The sequence below is a fragment of the Mesoplodon mirus genome, assembly GCF_964341445.2.
Source record: "Mesoplodon mirus genome assembly, chromosome: 13".
Classification (NCBI taxonomy): domain Eukaryota; kingdom Metazoa; phylum Chordata; class Mammalia; order Artiodactyla; family Ziphiidae; genus Mesoplodon; species Mesoplodon mirus.
This window is the reverse complement of record NC_138989.1, coordinates 7,530,836-7,547,044: the sequence shown is the minus strand read 5'-3', so window position 1 is coordinate 7,547,044 and position 16,209 is coordinate 7,530,836. Positions and strand designations below refer to the sequence as shown.

The 16,209-nt window shown below is 42.6% G+C and overlaps 1 protein-coding gene across 4 annotated transcripts in view; it reads right to left on the bottom strand.

Annotated features, from left to right (window-relative positions):
- CLIP1 (CAP-Gly domain containing linker protein 1) overlaps positions 1-16,209 on the bottom strand; it is a 122,862-nt gene that overhangs the window by 71,239 nt on the left and 35,414 nt on the right. For all 4 annotated transcript variants that reach the window (XM_082641031.1, XM_082641034.1, XM_082641033.1 and 1 more), the window contains exons 2-3: positions 14,292-14,484; positions 10,319-10,890 (exon numbers count right to left, since the gene is read on the bottom strand). In XM_082641031.1, coding sequence (XP_082497157.1) covers positions 10,319-10,890; positions 14,292-14,376 — 657 coding nt within the window. In that variant the 5' untranslated portion in view covers positions 14,377-14,484. The remainder of the gene's footprint in view (positions 1-10,318; positions 10,891-14,291; positions 14,485-16,209) is intronic.

The following is a 16,209-nucleotide window of genomic DNA, read 5'->3' as shown; positions in this document are numbered from 1 at the left end:
ACCTTCCTCATAAGTAAAATGGCAATAATTATAGGATTGCTGTGAAGATTAAATAAAATAATCCACATAAAACTGTTTAGTCAGTGTCTGACAGATAGTGTGAGAGTCTGCTATATGTTAGCAGCCAGTGTGTCCATGCTAAGGAAAGTATTAGTTCTAGATCTGGCAAATTGGACTTTTTAGCACTCTTATTGGTAACCATGGAATGTATGAATAGTAACCTATATAAAATTGGCCTCTGTTTTCTCTGTCCTCTCACACACCTTTCAGAGCAGCAGACTAACCAGCATCACGTGAGCAGAACACAGCACATTAGTTAAAGATGATGTAATCTTTCCAGATAATCTGTTGAATTCTTTGGGGGTGAGTCTAAGTTACTGTTATGACAATTGTTTTTCCAAGAGGCGTCTAACAGGCTGTGGGCAGTAAATTCTCCAAACAAACCATGGCTTCACTCAGATCAGAAGCTTTATAACAAATTACCACACACAGATCAGCAACTTTTTCTCTAAATGCAGGTAACAGAACATACATCTACTCCGAAAAAAAAAAAAGCCATAAAGTTTGTTTCAAATGGATGATTACTAGTTCCTAGAATGGGCAGTTTTCTTATACTTTTTCTCTCACCTAACTTGAAATTCTTGGCTCCTATGACAGATAATATGCTTTCCTTTCCCCTGTGAAAGATCCTAAGTAATTATTCAAAATATCTTTAACACAGACAGAAAGTCACATCCAAAATCACTCACTTTTCTACTTAATCTTTTTACAGTCAAATTTTTTTCTAAGCATTTAAACATCATTTTATAAAGTTAAGTTTTACTTCTCATGTGTTCCAGAGAACCCAACGTTATTACAGTATGTGCACTTACATTAAGTATAAGCCACAATTTTCAAATCTATGTTTTACGGGCAGATAACAGGATTTTTTGAAATATTTATTTACTTATTATTCATTTGGTTGCACTGGATCTTAGTTGTGGCAGGCGGGCTCCTTAGTTGCAGCAGGTGGGCTCCTTGGTTGTAGCTTGCTGGCTCCTTAGCTGTGGCATGGGAACTCTTAGTAGCGGCATGCATATGGGATCTAGTTCCCTGACCAGGGATCGAACCCAGGTCCCCTGCATTGGGAGCACGGAGTCTTAACCACTACACCACCAGGGAAGTCCCAGATACCAAGATTATTAAAGATTAAACATTTTACAACATTGAAACAAACAAACAAAAAGGATCCTTAAGGCAAACACAAGTAACTACCATTCATTCAGAATATATACATATAACTCATAACACTGTGGTCAACCTAAGTCAAAATGAGAAGTCACTACTGAAGACCAAATTAATTTAAACTAGAAACTCAGCTAAAGGAAAACCTAGCTGTGCTCAGGCTTTAGCAAATCTCAGGTTTTTCAGTTCTCATTCATTCATTCGATATATATTCCCTGAGTGCTTGGGCCCTGAGGATACAAATATAAACAGAATACAGTGTTGGCCACTGACAGAAAAATTCAAGCAAATATTTCTAGTGAAAAGTGATAAGCACTTTAAGAGGTTTCTGCAAAATGCTGTGGGAACAGAGACAAACACCCTTCTTGTAAACTCTTCTGAAAAGTAAGAACACTGATACATTCTGCTGGGGACTTCCCTGGTGGTCCAATGGCTAAGACTTCACGCTCCCAATGCAGGGGGCCCGGGTTCCATCCCTGGTCAGGGAACTAGATCCCACAGGTCACAACTAAGAGCCCGTGTGCCACAACTAAGGACTCCATGTGCTACAACTAAAAAAGATCCTGTGTGCTGCAACTAAGACCTGGCGCAGCCAAATAAATAAATATTAAAAAAGGAAACATTCTGCTGGGCTGATGAATGGGTCCACAAACAGGAAACAGGAAACCTTTCATCCTCTCTCAACTCTCCCATCTATTCATCAAATCTCAAACAGGCCATTTAACCTCACTGTGCCTCAATTTATAAAGCTATAAAATGTCCAGTGGGTGGTAAGGAGGGACTGTTCCACAGGGATTTCGTGAGCAACTGAATTTTGTGAGGTGGCTTCTTATCTGCCATATTGTAGGTTAAGCAGCTTAATTTAAAAAGGTAACTATGGCTAATTGGTATTTACCGATACAAATTCAGCCCTGACTTAAAACTTAATCACCCGTGAGATGATGATGTCCATATTTTATATTACCTCAACTAGAGAGCAATCCAGCTTAGGGCAGCTCCACTGGGCAGCTCCTGCAAGAAAGGTGAGATCCGCCCGGCCCGGTTTTTATCCACTGGTCCTAAGTGCATCCCTCGTCACACTTTACAGTGTTACTCCTCCTCTTTAAGGGTATAATGTGACAACAGTATTTAAAACCCTCTGATGCTTTGGACAATATTTTATGAATACCTACTGTGTGCCAGGCACTGTTCTAAGTGCTGGGGAAAAGACGGTGAATGAGACAGAAAGCTTCCAGACTCTCATGGAGCCTAAATTCTGGTCAGAGGGAGATGGGCAATGAACAAATAAATAAATGAAAAGATCATTTTAAATACATAGAGGGGGACTTCCCTGGTGGTGCAGTGGTTAAGAATGTTAAGTGGTTAAGAACCTGGACACAGGTTCGAGCCTTAGTCCGGGAAGATCCCACATGCTGTGGAGCAACTAAGCCCGTGAGCCACAACTACTGAGCCTGTGCACCACATCTACTAAAGCCTGTGCGCCTAGAGCCCGTGCTCTGCAACGAGAGAAGCCACCACATGAGAAGCCCACGCACCGCAAAAAAGAGTAGCCCCCGCCCGCCGCAACTAGAGAAAGCCCGCCCGCAGCAACGAAGACCCAACGCAGCCAACAATTAATTAATTAATTAAACTACTGCTATTAAAAGACCCGACACAGCCATAAAAGAAAAATAAACAACTAATAAATATATCTTTTAAAAAATCCATTTGTAACTGTTTAAACATTTAATAGGAACCAAAAAAAAAAAGAACCCCTACTGTCCCTGAGGTTGATAAAAGAGCAGAATATTTAATTGCCAGAGTCACACTCTTTTAAAGCACTGAGATCAAAAAGTACCCCACTTGACCAAAACGGTATTAGCAAAGTTTGCTTTTCTAATCTATATGTTTCAGAAGCTACAAAGAGTCTCAGCCTCAAGATATTTTTGTAATTATGCTTAAAGAATTCACAGAAGCAGTATTAAAAGTTAGAAGATGTGATCTAGCAACAGACATTTCAACATTAGACTCTGGCCCGGGCAGTGGTCCAACTTTCCTCTCTTCAAGACCCATAGCTAGACAGCATAAGCTGCCTCCTCAACCCAGAAACTCCTAAGCCCCAAGAGCCTACACAAAGTCCTCAAGGCAGAGATACCAGCTTTGACGTGTTTGGTGTAAAGATACTGGCTTAGGTTTGCAAAAAGAACCTAATGTCACACTGATCAGCCAGTGCCCAGGTACTGAGCCCCGTAGAAAACCCCCAGCACTGTGAGAACAGCACTGGTGTAGGCAGACCGGGCACCACCACACAGGAGAACAGCATGATGAGATCCACATGTCAGGCGCGTCACTCCATAATTGTGTGAAGACCAGAACCGAGGAGAGACGGGGCTAGCAGCATGGACAGCAGTCTGGGGGTCCATGTGAAGAGGATCGTGGCTTAATTCAAGGCAGCGCAGGACAATGGGGCTGGAGAGAGGAGGATGGATAGTAAAACCAAAGACCTGAAGTCCAACGGCAGGTGGATGAGTTTATGCATTCCCAAGCCTCAGAAGTGACAATGGCAAAAGCACACGAATCCTACCCTCTCACAGCTGAAAGCAACGAGCAGGAAGAGGAGCCCCGCTATCAACTATGAACTAAGAAGTGGCTCTACTGAACCCGGCTGTGCACAGACAGGAGGAAGCTGCCGAATCTAGCTTCTCGTCAACAGTGTGATTCTCTGCGCTCCTTCCAGACAACCCTACAAGGCTATGCTGAGTAAGATTTAAGGCTTATGGAAATTGAAAATGAAAAAAAAAAAAAGAAGAAAACTAAAATCAGAAAAAATGATTCAAATCCGCAGCAATCCTCACTGTAAGGGAATTAGGCTAAGACTGTGGTGCTGGAAAAGATCTCAACATTCAGCCAAGGTGTCCAGAGAGAGTTAACATAATGTGAACATCTGGAGTCTTCTCAACCTTGGGCCATACAAAATAACAGATTCTTCTACTAACAACTACTCTATCAGCAATCAAGGGAAGGAGAGGGCGCTGTGTAAAGAACAGCCTCCCTAGAGCTCAAACGCCCCGCCCAAAAAGAGCCCAAGAACCCCCAGGTAGATGATGAACAAACGTCCAATATAAGTGCAATATCACAATCAGACTTGTAGATTTGGGGGTTATAAGTCACTGTTAAGAAGACTGAGAAAAATAGAAGAAGTCAAATTATAACAAAGGGCATACTTGTACACACTTTGTGGGAACATAAAATGCTAACGGCTTTTTGGACTGTACTTTGGCAATATTTATTATGATTTAAAATATTTATATATTCTTTGACTCAGAAATTTCATTTCTAGGGAAAAAAGGCAGGGAGCAATCTAAATGTCTATGATTAAATTAGGTGCCCCAAACAGTGTGATATCAAACAGCAGCTTATTATTTTAAATGAAGAGTTGTATTTACTAGCACAGAAATGCCCCAAATCTATCAAAGTATACTGTAAAATGGTGTGTATATAATATGACCCCACTATATGTGTGTTTTAAATTTACATGTTATAATAAGTCTCACAAATAGTGCTGAACAAATAAAGACACACAGAAAAGTACATACTAAATGAACTGTAGTTATTTAGACTCAAACACAAGCAAAGTAACTTATAAATAAGAGTTTTTTTAAAATCTCAGGAAGATGTTTTTCCCTTTCACAGTATCCAAAAGACCTACAGATTTACACTATAGGATTCTTAGTTTAAGAGCCCTGCGAGCAGCTTGTAGAAGGATAAAGCTTGTCGCTTTAAAAACAAAAGCCTAAAAAGTCTCCTTCTCATACTTGGTCGTAAGCTAAGAATTCAGCATAGAACATACAGTACCGGACATGGAGACAACCATGTTAAACAGAACGGCTGGAAGTCAGTCAAGTTCTCCAGAACCTGACATCACATCCCTGAAATAGCGCCTACACCCGAAAATGCAGCAAGACCAGCTCAAAAACATTCCAAGTTATTGGTCATCCCAGGGATCCCCAGTCTGGAAAGAGGTGAGCCTGAGAGTCAGCTGGACCGCAGCATCAGCCCAAAGCAGCTCATGTCACAAGGCAGATGAAAGCAATCTTCAACTAAGGAGATCTGTGGAATATCTGTGGGCAAATGGGAAAACAGAGGGGCCAGAGGGAGATGGGAAGGAGGCAGGTGGGTTTGTTACAAGCAGCTCCAACTGACCCTCCTTGACCCAGAACATCTACCCCACTGAGGACCACGAGCGTAGAGGGGGGCGAGGACAGGCTTCCCCAGGCCCTGACTGCCTCCCCCAAGATGGGAGCGCCCAATACAGTCATAGCTCAGGAGCTCCCACCTGGATCTTCAAGAGGTCATTGAACTAAACCTCACATCTGACGCAGAAATCCGCTTTCCTGCTCTTCCCGCGATGAGAGCCAGAACTGGAGAGAGCTGTGTGGAGAAGGCGCCAAGTGGAAGGCGCCACGAGGGCACTGGGGGCGGGACTGGGAATATTCTATACCGCTCCCCACATAACAGTGACCTAACGAACTTAGTTCTATTGGAATTTTTTTACTGAAGCCTAACTGACTTACACGTCACATTAGTTCAGGAGTGCAACGTGGGGACCTGATACTCTCATGTGTTACAAAATGATCACCAGGAAAATTCTAGTAACTGTCTATCACCATACAAAGTTATTACAATATTATTGACTACCTTCCCTATGCTGTACATGACATCCCTGTGATTTACTTATTTTGTAACTGGAGGTTTGTACCTCTTAATCCCCTTCACCTAATTCGCCGGCTCCCCCCCATCCCCCTCTGGCAGAACCAGTTTGTTTGCTGTATCCATGAATGAGTCTGTTTCTGTTTCATTATGTGTGTTGGTTTGTTTCATTTTTTTAGATTCCACATATACAAGGAAAATCATGATATTTGTCTTTCCTCTGACTTATTTCACTTAGCATAATACCCTCTAGGTCCATCCATGTTGTTGCCAGTGGCAAGATTTCATTCTTTGTTATGGCTGAGTAATATTCCATTGTATATATATACCACATCTTTATCCACTCATCCACTGATGCACATTTAGGTTGCCAACAGAAGTTTTCTTTAATTAGGAGAATTCCAATCAAGTATTTCAGATTTCTAAATCTAATTCTCTTTATACATGAATTTTGAAGTAAAAATGTTTTACATTCCTAAATCAAAGATTTCTATTAAACAAGGCAGCACATTAAAGTAGAAAAAACATATTAACTGGGAACAAGAGGCCATAATGATATGTATACACGTACATCACATATGACCTGAGGCAAGTTGCATTTCTTCTCTGGGCTTCAGTACTCTAAGCAAAAAGAGGCATTTGTTGATCTCAAAAGAGCCTTTCCAGATCTAAAATACTGTGATTCTAAGGTACTCCTTTAATTTCTCCTAGAAATACTAACCAAAATAGTCAACAATTCTACTGCCTCTAAAAACACTCTCATTAGACTTCAGACTCTTAGAGATTCAAATTCTGTTCCACGTATGCCAGGTTTGAACATGTAATTAACATTCTCCTACAAATACACCATTCAAGCCTCTACAAACCAACCTGCATCTGCAGATGCTCCTTCTTCCTTACTATAAAAATGGAGGAAATCTCCGTCCGTCTCAATCGAAGGCAAAGCAATCCCCGTGTGTGCTGAGGGTGCCATCTCTTCCCAGGAACCTCATCCCAACACTGATTCCCCCGCCCCTCACCGCCACTGTATCTGCACCCTGTTCCTCTAGTCCAGGTCAGTTTAGTCAGGATGTAAACACCCCAGACTCTGCCATCTTTAGAAAGCATCTTCCCTAGATCCAATACTCCTCCAGCATCAGCCTGACGACTCTACCCTCCTTCAACATCCAACTTCTTCAAAGAACGGTCACCCCAAATCCACTTTCAACCACCTCTGATCTATTCTTTACGAAGCAGCTGGAGCGATCTTTCCAAACTACAAATCTAATCACATCACTTATCACTCTTGTTGCTCTTAAGGGCAAAATCAAAATCCTTAACATGGCCTAAACTTACAGGCCCTATGTCCCCAGTCCCCGCAGACACCACCTAGTTAATGAGTCTCATCTCCTACCCCTATGGGGTCCCCCGCCTGTGGGGAATGATGCTGGCCACTTCCCCAAACGTGCCAACTCCCTCCCATCTGGGGAATTTGCCAATCCCTCTGCTAGAACGTTCCCTCTTGCCACTACCATTCCTCCGCCTGGCCAATCCCTACTCTCCTTCAGGTCCACTTTAGTCCTTACATCCTCATGGAAGCCTTTTGTTGTAAGCTAAGGTCCATCCGGACCTTGTCATTTTGTCTGTTTCATCAGCCAAGCAGCACAATACTTGACTAGTAATTTAATCAACTGTTTCTTACTCTGGTGGAAAAGGAGAGCTACTTGTTTTGAAAGCGTGCCATACGCTATCCCATTTCATTTACAGCTAGGCACTTAGAATGGAATTGCATATAACCTGCAGTCTAATCTACAAAGCTGTCCTGTGCTAAGGTAACAGGTTTCTGATTTAACCAAAGCTTACTAGATAAATACGTACCATAAGTCTTAAATATTTTAGGCCCTTTGACCTGGTAATTCCACCACTATAAATTTATCCTAGGAAAGTAAGAGAGATACACCCAAAAAATTTTAAATGGCATGCATGGCAGCAATATCTATACAGTAAAAAGTGGAGGAGAGGGGAGGGGAAGTAAACATCAGTAAAAGTGAAAAGAAGAGTAAGCATCAAAAAACCTTCACTGCAACAGTGGTCAGGATACGTGCTCTCACTGCCGAGGGCCCGGGTTCAATCCTTGGTGGTGGAACTAAAATCCCACAAGCTGCTCAGTGTGGTTAAATAAATAAATAAATAAATAAATAAATTGGTATAGCAAGTGAGTATGAGCTAAACAAACAAGTTACAGATTGAGCCGCAGAGCACTGACAGACTGAAATGCTGCTCCAAGTTCTGAAGCATCAACTGTTAAAACTCATGACTATTATCACCAGAAGAAGGAACCTACTGACCTTGAAACTAAGAGATCCAGAAGGACCCCCTTGAAGGTAACAGGTATTAAAGGGTTCCCACAGGTGCATGGGGCCTTCTAGGTTCATGATGCTACAGGACTGGGAGACAGAAGTCCCAAGTTCTAAATCTAAAACCTATAGTGAACGTACTACATGACTACAGGGAGTCACTGCCTTTTTCGGGGCTTACGTTTCCTTGTCTGTAGGACAAAAAAATCACAAAAACTTCCAATTTCAAAATTATACTATCAATCATCAGCTCTACATAACAGGTTCTGGCGTAAAAATACCTAAATTTTAATTGCAGAAGCATCACTCTTCATGACCTTGGGCAAGTGATTGTACTTCTTAGGACCTCAGTTTCCTCACCAGCTCTATGGGGGCTACTCCATATACTGCTGACACATTCAACGAGATGCATGGGACATTCTAAAGGCTAACAGCCATTCTTTTTTTCCCATTATATTACTGTAAGCCTCCAAGACTGACGGAATTTTTACAGATACAAAGGAAACTGAAGAGCACAGGGTCAAAGACTTCAGACAGACGTCATGCCTTGAACTGAACTGACTAAAGTGTTGAAAAAGTCAGAGAATAGCTTTAAATTTTCATCAATGAGAAAAACAGCTACCATTTCTTGGGAATTCTCTGGCGGTCCAGTGGTTAGGACTCGGTGCTTTCACTACCGAGGGCCTAGGTTCAATCCCTGGTCAGGGAACTAAGATTCCACAAGCCACATGGTGTGGCCAATAAATAAATAAATAAATAAGGTTCTGCTGTTTAAAAAAAAAAAAAAAGCTACCATTTCTTGAGTGTTGACTGGATACCAGGCACTGCTAAGAATGTTATATGCATCAGCTAATTTAATCCTCACAACAATGCTAGATGTTAGCACTATTATTCAACCTAATTTTCATAGATGAGAAAACTAAGAAGTTAAATAACTTGATAAGGTCACAAAGGCAGAGCTGGACTCAGCTTGTGTTTTTAGCACTGCTACACTGCCTCTCATTTAAAACAATCAAAAAAAGAATAAATCAGTCACTGTGTCATTCAGGGGTTCTAGAATGTACAGCATGTAGACCTTATACATTGTTTCCTGCTTATTAGTAAAATAAATAAATAAATAAATAAACTACAGTACATTTCTTTTTTCTTAATATTTATTTATTAATTTATTTGGCTGCATCAGGTCTTAGCTGCCGTGCAGTCTTCTCTCTAGTTGTGGCGCGCAGGTTCCAGAGCGCACAGACTTGGTTGCCCCTTGGCACGTGGGACCTCAGTTCCTGGACCAGGGATCAAACCTGCGTCTCCTGCATTGGAAGGTGGATTCTTAACCACTGGACCACCAGGGAAGTCCCTCCTTTCTTTTCCTAGACCTAAACCTGATCATTTAAAAGGCAGAGAAATTCTGAAATAACATCCTGTGATCTCTGAGTTTTCCAAGACCCTCAAAGAAACAGGATCTCATATTTACCCACACACTATCCTTAAAGCAAAAATTAAAAACCAGAAAGAAAAAAAAAACTTTGTTAAAAACATCTAAGTCGGGCTTCCCTGGTGGCGCAGTGGTTGAGAGTCTGCCTGCTGATGCAGGGGACGCGGGTTCGTGCCCCGGTCCGGGAAGATCCCACATGCCGCGGAGCGGCTGGGCCCGTGAGCCATGGCCGCTGAGCCTGCGCGTCCAGAGCCTGTGCTCCGCAACGGGAGAGGCCACAACAGTGAGAGGCCCGCGTACCGCAATTTAAAAAAAAAAACAAAACACCTAAGTCCACCTCTCAGCTTGTTTTGTCAAGTAAAGTTACCTTAATATTTACAAGCTAAAAACTCAATATTCTTTTGACTAAACGAAGATAAAACTAGAGTCGATCCCTGCAAACCTACGCTTATACTACGCACAAGCTATGTAGCCAGTTTCTGATCTGTTGTATATGTACACATAAACGGAACCAGAAAAGCTGATTACTTACTCTATAAATGAATGGTCATCCCTACAGAACAGATTCTGAGCCCGCGTGTGTGTAGTTCAACCCCTCACTCAGGTCAACATAACGACCTTGGAAGGTTCATGGACTCACCAATACTCGGTCTCCAATTTTGAGCTCTCTTTCTCCTTTCTTGACTGAGCCAGCCTCCGAAAGGTTGGAAATAGATTCACTGGTGGTTTTTGTAAGGTTGCTGATCTGAGACGTGGCTGAAGGTTCCTTTGCGGTTGGCTGGGGCGATCTATGGGGAATATGTGAGGGGGCGGCTGGGGAAGAGGACACCATGCTGGCTGTCGAAGTGGACAGGGGCGAAGTCGCTCTGGAAGCGTGAGCTGTCTGCAGGCCGTCGGCTTCATCGTCTGCCTGCGCCTTCCTGGTCAACTTTGAAGGCCGGGTGAATATGCCCTTTAAGGGCTCGCACTGGAAGTACCGGATTCCTGCCACCGAGCCGTCATTCTTGCCTATGGCTTCATCTAAAACGATCCCGGCCCATTGGCCTGGTGCGAACTGGGTTTCTCCCAGGAACTGGATAAATCCAGGCTTATTCCCATTCACCCAAACGCGCTCCCCAACTCGAAAATCATCCACAAACTCCTCCTGTGTCTCAGCAGATGGAGTGCTTGAGGCTTTTTCACTGGATATTGTTTTTTCTATTGGAGCTGCAACTGAAAACAGAAGAAAGGATCAGAAAGGATTCGATTTCATATTTAAGCAGACAACCCCTAGGTTAAAAGGAAAATAAACTAGAGAAAGGGCCAAAAGCAACAGAAGTAGCCACAACTCTTCAAGAGGTGCTCTGTTTATCTTTCTTCTTCATTTTTCTTTTTCTTTTTCTTTTTTTTTTTTTATCAAGGAGGCAAAAAGTACTTGACCCATCACTACCATTTTCTTTTTTTTAATTAATTAACTTATTTATTTATTTTGGCTGCGTTGGGTCTTCACTGCTGCACGCGGGGCTTTCTCTAGTTGCGGTGAGCAGGGGCTACTCTTCGTTGCGGTGCGCGGGCTTCTTGTTGCGGTGGCTTCTCTTGTTGTGGAGCACAAACTCTAGGCATGCCGGCTTCAGTAGCTGTGGTGCACGGGCTTGTTCCGTGGCATGTGGGATCTTCCTGGACCAGGGCTTGAACCCGTGTCCCCTGCATTGACAGGCAGATCCTTAACCACTGTACCACCAGGGAAGTCCTGCATCACTACTATTTTCAATGCTGTCAAAACTCAGTGAGCTGATAAGACTTAGTCCTTATCTGCAATCAAGATTGGAGGAAGTCAAAATTGGGGAAAAAAGTAGTCCTTTTCCCAGAATTCATAATATAGGTCTGATTTCATTCTTCACCCTGTATCCTGCACATCATGAGCAAATGCCCATTCAGACCCACTGAGACGGGTTCTATTCCCCCATTTGAGTGGTCAGTTAAAGCTGACAGGACTAGGCCCATTTAACCACACACATTCGCAATTAACTAGATGCAGGAGGGGATTCAGTGCCGTAGTCCCTACCATCATTATTCCAAGACTAATCCTTTGCTAGCAGAAATGGAAATCACAGCAGGGAAGAAAAGAGAGCATCTGGCCTGACTCCCTGTAAAGGCAAGACGACTTGGCAAACTCTACCCTACGGTAAAGACAGAGTTAAGTTCTGCCAGGAATGTGATATTTACACTGGAAATACATCCACGCATTCACCCGGCAAGCGTTTATTGAATATTTAGCGTGAACTGGCAAAGAGCCTGAATTCTTAATGTCTGCCACTTACTGGGCATATCGTGATCTGAGGATGTTCCGTGACCTCTCGTAGTTTAGTTTTTTCATCTGTAAAAGGGGAAAGCAGTAATATCTATCTTGAGAGGTTTTTTTCTTTGAACGAGGATTAAATGAAATAATGTATTTATCCACGTTATGCATCTTTCTTGAGTTCCTACCACTCCGGAACTAGTCCCAGGCACTGTTCTTCACCAGGGACAAAGCAAGACAGCACAGTCCACGCCTTCATAGAGCTCAGAGTCTAGCGGTGGAGAAGCAGACAGTCAAGGCACACACCAGGTAACTTCAGGTGGTCTAAGTGCTGTGAAGGAGACAGTGCCTCTGGGCAGAGCAGTCAGGGAAGGCCTCCTGGAGGAGGTGATATCTAGTCTGAGGCCTGACTGACAGGAGTGAATCACACAGACTGGGGAGCAGAGTGGCCCAGTGGAGTGAGAGTGGGTGCTGATCATCTCTTTACCCTACATAGAAAGGGGGACTGTGGAGTTTCCATTTGCGGAGGGTTTTCTTGCTTGTTTGTTTGTTTAGAAGACAGTGGATGCTCTCAGATAGAACAGATAATGATCTGCCAAAGACAGGGGCCAGTGTTTTTTTTTAGCATCAGTTCTGGCTTTGCACATCAACAGTTACTCTTCCCAGAGTGCTGCAAGCATGAATTTCTGAAAAACAGTGTTCATAAACGTGTCTTGAATTCCTTGGCAATTACCTCCTTTTAAGCGTGTAAGTTTTAGTATTAATAAGCTGCTTTAATCTTAATTTTAAAAAACCTAATGTGTGCCAAGTAATACTGGAGAAACCAAGTTGAATTACTCATGATCCCTGGACTCAAGGACTTCAAGTGCTAGAAGGTATGCACGAAAAATACTAAAAGTGAAAAAGACAATTCTAACGGGGGTAAATATAACAATAGAAGGCCTTATAGAAGGGTTGGCATTTGAAGGGGTCTTAAAAGAGGAAGGATTTTGAGGAGAAGGGGATGCCAATTTTGACTGACTTCCCCAAGGCTAAATAGTCCTTAAATAAACCCATTTCTTCACAATCCTTTGTTTTATCAGTAGAGCTTTCCTCTAAGATGTTGTTACCGAGTCTAAGCTCGTACTACTCACCACACACCAGGCAGATAACCAAGAGACGAATTGTTGGGGCAAAGACTAACGAGTTTATTCGGAAAGCCAGCAGACTGACAAGATGGTGGGCTCGAGCCCCAAAGAACCATCTTGCCTGAGTTAGAATTCGGGCTCCTTTTATACTAAAAGGGGAGGGAGTAACGTCGAACACTTCCTGGTTCTCATCAGCCTCCGGAGGGCATGGGTTAATTTCTTCCTCCCTGCAGTCATTCACAGGTGGGCCTGGTCAGGATGCTTCCTGTGAGCTGAACAAAGGTATTTCAGCTTAATGCTCATTATCTGGGAAGCAGGGTTCCAAGAGATGGGCCATTATTAATAGTATACAAATCACATAAAAAGATGGTAAAAGCAAGCATCAGATACTTCTCTCCTGCCTCTCTTACTAAAGACCTTAGGTGATCATTATGGATGGAAATGGAAATGCTGAAGGAGGAGATGGAGAACAGATGAGGAACAGGTTGTTAAAGATAATAAAAGACACAAGTTCATCTATAAAATGGGGAAGGTTTTCCCTCATGAGCCAGACTTGAGCCACTGTACTACCTGCCCCGCTGATGATGATGGACAATTTCAGGTCAATGACTGTCATCATATCTTTTAAGCCAGATTAGTCTTTGTTTTTCTCTCTCTATATCCCTAAACCCCAAGAGAAAGGTCCTGATGAGTTCAGGAAGACACATGGGCAGAAAAACTGAAGAAACACTTTAACACTGTAAGGATCAAATACTGAAATTAACTTGACAACTATTTCAGAACCTTACACTGAATAAATGAAATAGACTCTTCACTGATTAAGACTACTAAACATAAAATTCTATGTCTTTTAATTGAAACTTTTTCAAATATTTTCAACAATATGAAGTTTTATAAGATTGTCTTTTTTGGGGGCTTCCCTGGTAGTGCAGTGGTTGAGAGTCCGCCTGCCGATGCAGGGGACAGGGGTTCGTGCCCTGGTCCGGGAGGATCCCGCGTGCTGCGGAGCGGCTGGGCCCGTGAGCCATGGCCGCTGAGCCTGCGCGTCCGGAGCCTGTGCTCCACAACGGGAGAGGCCACAACAGTGAGAGGCCCGCGTACCGCAAAAAAAAAAAAAAAAAAAAAAAGATTGTCTCTTTAAATTTTTCAAATAGAAGTCTTCACATAGGATGAAAAACTTGCTGTTAAGGAGAAACATAAAGCATTACCAGAAGCAGGTGTCTTCAAGGCTGTGCTTCCAGGCTTAAGGATCTTCGTAGGGGCCTTAAGCCCGCTTGGTTTTAGCATACTCATTGTCCTTAGTATATCAGAGCTGTTTTTCCTTTGCCTGTTGCCACTACCTTTCCCCAGTCATTGATAGAACTGTGTGTTTCTATAGTGGAGTCAGTCTCTGGGTTAAATCTGCAAAGAGAAAAATATAAAAAGAGTTTAGAATCTATAGGAGAAAGAAAGTAGAGTTACCAAAGTAGCTCTCACAGCCTAAACTTTTCCTTATGATAACCATCTCCACAATGAACCTAGGAACCTAGAAAGCTCCAAATATCAAAAATATGATGATGATGCTGAAATAGATTTAAAAGCACTTTACTATCCTAAAGACAAGTAGCTAAGGCTGGCAATACATTCACTTTTCTTTATAGTATCTAATAATACCAGATCAGTACAGTGTCTGAAAACCACACAATCCATAGAAGAGGGTTCAGAAAAACGTGCACCAAACTAAATGGGGGGAAGAGAAGGGAGTTTTCAGTTTTCACTTCATTGACATCTATGTTGCTTAAGTTTTATGACCACAAGCCCGTATTAATTGTATATACTGTTTAATCCAAAGAATTATACAATAACTCAGTATAAAGCCAAGTAGAGGTTAAACAAGAGAAAGGTTCAAATTCAAACTCTGTTAAGAAAAAGCCATATCTGGAAAGTACTAAAAGGAAGTTATCTTTGTTTTGTCCTCAGAAACACAATGAACTTCTGGTTTACTCAGGACCAAGTATGAATCTACAACTTCTGGGCTCAGGCAAAACAGTACCTTGCCATTTACTCTTTAAGAGAGGAGGAAGACCTTGGGATTTTGGAATACAGAAAAATATTTCTAGACATAATACCCAAAAAAACAAAATTCAAAGAGAAAAATGCTATTTACTGACTCTCTCAAACGGCTGCATTTTGCTTTTTTTTTCTGGGAGTCGAGCTTGGATGATGAAGCACAGACCTCACTCTCTGGCTCTCTTACAAGCAATGCCAAGCATCAGTAAACAACCTGGCTAGGGCTAACAGAGGAGCTGCTATGGTCCCTGTAGTGAGTTGAATGGTGGCCTCCCCAAAAGATATGTCCATCTGGAACCTATGCATGTGACCTTATCTGAAAGAAGAGTCTTTGAAGACGTAATTCAGTTACGGATCTTGAGATGAGCTCGTCCTGGATCACCTGCCTGGGCCCTAAATCTGATGACAAGTGTCCTAATTAGAAGAGGAGATCACAGAGGAGACGGCCAGGTGAAGACCCAGGCAGAGATTGCAGCCATGTGACTATAAGCCAAGGATGGCCAGCAGCCACCAGAAGCTAAGATAGAAGCATGAGACGGATTCTCCCTCAGAGCTCCAGAAGGAACCAACCCTGGTGATACTTTGATCTTGGACTTCTGGCCTCCAGATCTGCAAGAGAACAAATCTGTTGTCTTAAGCCACCCGGTTTGTGGTCCCTTGTTATGGTGGCCCCAGGAAACTAATATAGCCATGTAAGTTTTTCTATTCAAAGATAATCAGACTGGGACTTCCCTGGTGGTCCAGTGGTTAAGACTTCACCTTCCAATAAGGGGGTGCAGGTTCAATCCCTGGTCGGGGAGCTAAGATTCCCACATGCCCCGAGGCCAAAAACCACATAAAAACAGAAGCAATACTGTAACAAACTCAATAAAGATTTTACAAATGGTCAACATCAAAAAAATCTTCAAACAAACAAACAAAAAAAAACAAAGATAATCAGACTGAACGGAAATCAAACCAAGACAGTAGCCTCATTAGGCTCACTCTGAAGACTCCCCATGGTTCTCAAGAGGGTCCAAAACGGCACAAAGTGTTTTTTACAAAGTCAAAGGTAAGCCGTGTGGCTTGGGGGAAGAC